Below are 2,796 nucleotides of genomic sequence, written 5' to 3' on the forward strand. Positions count from 1 at the left end.
ATCCGGTAAAATTCATTAACCCACCCTACGATAACTAACATCTTCAGCATTCCATTTCCCATCCACAAGGACAAAAATTCTCCCTACACACCCATTAAAAAACACCAAACAACATCAAAGCAATTTCAATTGTAACGACGAGAAAAACAAGGACGAACATCAACACAAAGCAGACAAACAAACAAAACCAAAACGAAAAAAATCGGTTGCCTTGTTTAGAAACTATTAACGATACACCAATAAAACCCCCATCAAAGGACAAAATAGAAAATGCAAACTGCTGTCGATTGCAATGGCAGCAGCAGCATCAGCAATAGCACCACTACCACCATCACCACCACCATCGAAACGGAAACGGGAAATGGCGGAGAGACGATGACACAGCACATGCTGGTCCAGGCGAATGCCCAAGGCAATGGCAGCAACAAGTGTGGCGCTGGTACCAGTTCCTCCGCCAACGACACCGACACTACCAATAACAGCACCACCACCACTACAACAAACAACATCACCACCGATCACCACCACCATCTTCATCAAGCTCATGAGGTACCCATGGCTGTTCTACGGCATCGCGTTACAGCGGTTAACAGCAATGCTGGCACTGTCAACGACAGTGCACCACCAAAAGGACCCAAAAATGGCCTAACACATCTTATAGATGCAAATGATTATTTGGGCAATACGGCTGACCGCGAATGCAAGTCCCTAATGGCTACATCACCTTCCAAGAAAGAGATGGCCAACACTTTGCCCGGTTCCTTCACCTCCGCGTTGGGAGGAGACAAGTTTCCAAATTTGAATACCTCATTAATACCGCAACGGCAACCGCCATCACCGCCACCGTCGCCCGGCTCCTATTCATCGTCGTCGTCATCATCGAAGACCACATCGAATTCCACATCAACGACATCGTCTGTGATTGCTACACCGATTTTAAGGCGTAACGGTAACGTAGTGAAGCAGCAGCAGGAGGAGCAACCTCTGCCGGATGACAATATCACAACAATTGCTCAAGCGGGTAATGCTAATGGAACGACTGCCGGCAAATCGTCCGAGCTGGAGCCCGATGCTGAGGAGGGTGGGACAACAATTAGGGAACCACAAATGCAACCGCAACAACAACAAAAACCACAATTAATAATAAAAAATCAAATGCTTCCACTTGAGAACACTTCCTGTCCTGCTATGGACTGCAAACGGGAAATGTCTTCTGGTCCATCATTAATGGCAACAACAACCAACGCCACCAGCACCACAACAACAACTAAAACAATGTCTTCATCAACTACCTCATCGTCAATTAATTCGAATGCCTCATCATCCTCATCGTCTTCTGCTGCAGCTGACGCAAACGAAATATCATCGTCTTCATCATCATCGTCAGCAACAACAACAACAACTTCTTCCATTACACCACCACCATTAGCCACTACACCCGCCTTACTGTCACCTTCAACTTCCACGACAACACCATCCTCGTCATCGCCTGGCTCGGGCGCCTCTTCCATCGCATCGTCGCCATCGCCGTCAATGAAAGGCTTCTCCAATGTTGCCGACTTCGATGCGGAACTCTTGCAATGGCAGGACATGCCCCAGTATTTGCAATTCAACCCGTACGTTCTCAAAGGTTACCGTCCACTGCAAACATTCAAGGGCTGCCTCCTAAGTCTGTTTTATTGGCACAACGAAACGATTAACATTTTAACTCACGGTAAGTAAAAAACGAGAAGAAGAAGAAGCAGAGTTCGAAAATAAGCAAAAAATCCGAAATAAAAAAATAACAGTAAACGGAAATTAACAATCAACAATGAAATGGAAAATTGAAATCAATAAAAGATGAATTTATTTTTGTAATCGAGGTGAAATGTCAAGGGAATTATAGTGGGCTTGGTAGGGGTTTGCCTGGGTGGTAATGGGTCAAAGGACATGGTCTTTAATAAAAGGGATATTAAATTATATGGCTTTTCATTTACTTTTTCGAATTAAAAGAAATAAGAATAAGAAATATTCTATGGAAATCACTATTCAGCCAGGCTGAATAAGAAACTTCCTATGGAAATCACTATTCAGTCAGGCTGAATAAGAAATTTCCTATGGAAATCACTATTCAGCCAGGCTGAATAAGAAATTTCCTATGGAAATCACTATTCAGCCGGGCTGAATAAGAAATTTCCTATGGAAATCACTATTCAGCCAGGCTGAATAAGAAATTTCCTGTGGAAATCACTATTCAGCCAGGCTGGATAAGAAATTTCCTATGGAAATCACAATTCAGCCAGGCTGAATAGGAAATTTCCTATGCAAATCACTATTCAGCCAGGCTGAATAAGAAATTTCCTATGGAAATCCCTATTCAGCCTGGCTGAATAAGAAATTTCCTATGGAAATCTCTATTCAGCCTGGCTGAATAAGAAATTTCCTATGGAAATCTCTATTCAGCCTGGCTGAATAAGAAATTTCCATATTCAGTAAAAAATAAACCTCAGCTAGGGCTGAGAAATTTTTTTCTATAGAAAAAAAGAAACCTCAGCTAGGGCTGATGAATTTTTTTCTATAGAAAAAAGAAACCTCAGCTAGGGCTGAGGAATTTTTTTCTATAGAAAAAAAGAAACCTCAGCTAAGGCTGAGGAATTTTTTTCTATAAAAAAAAGAAACCTCAACTGGGGCTGAGGACATTTTTTCTATAGAAAAACAACTTCAGCAAGGGTTGAGGAATTTTTTTCTATGGAAAAACCATTTCAGCAAGGCTGAGGATTTTTTTTCTATAGAAAAAAAACTTCATCAAGGGCTGAG

At 42.1% G+C, this 2,796-nt stretch overlaps 1 protein-coding gene across 1 annotated transcript; it reads left to right on the plus strand.

The window, feature by feature from the left end:
• Nucleotides 1–375: 375 nt before the first annotated feature.
• LOC133328839 (putative uncharacterized protein DDB_G0277255) lies at nucleotides 376–1,271 on the plus strand. Its single transcript, XM_061537346.1, has 2 exons — nucleotides 376–1,081; nucleotides 1,171–1,271. The coding sequence occupies exons 1-2, from the start codon at nucleotides 376–378 to the stop codon at nucleotides 1,269–1,271; spliced, it is 807 nt and encodes a 268-aa protein (XP_061393330.1).
• Nucleotides 1,272–2,796: the final 1,525 nt, after the last annotated feature.

This window comes from Musca vetustissima, unplaced genomic scaffold (assembly GCF_032173495.1).
Source record: "Musca vetustissima isolate MV318-11 ecotype Yass unplaced genomic scaffold, APGP_CSIRO_Mvet_v1 utg93086, whole genome shotgun sequence".
Taxonomy (NCBI): Eukaryota; Metazoa; Arthropoda; class Insecta; order Diptera; family Muscidae; genus Musca; species Musca vetustissima.

Bases quoted from the DNA above. Each gene is read 5' to 3' on its own strand.
- LOC133328839 (XM_061537346.1), top strand. From the start codon at position 376: ATGACACAGCACATGCTGGTCCAGGCGAATGCCCAAGGCAATGGCAGC. The intron at 1,082-1,170 runs GTGGGACAACAA...CTTCCACTTGAG, and splicing joins GGAGCCCGATGCTGAGGAGG to AACACTTCCTGTCCTGCTAT.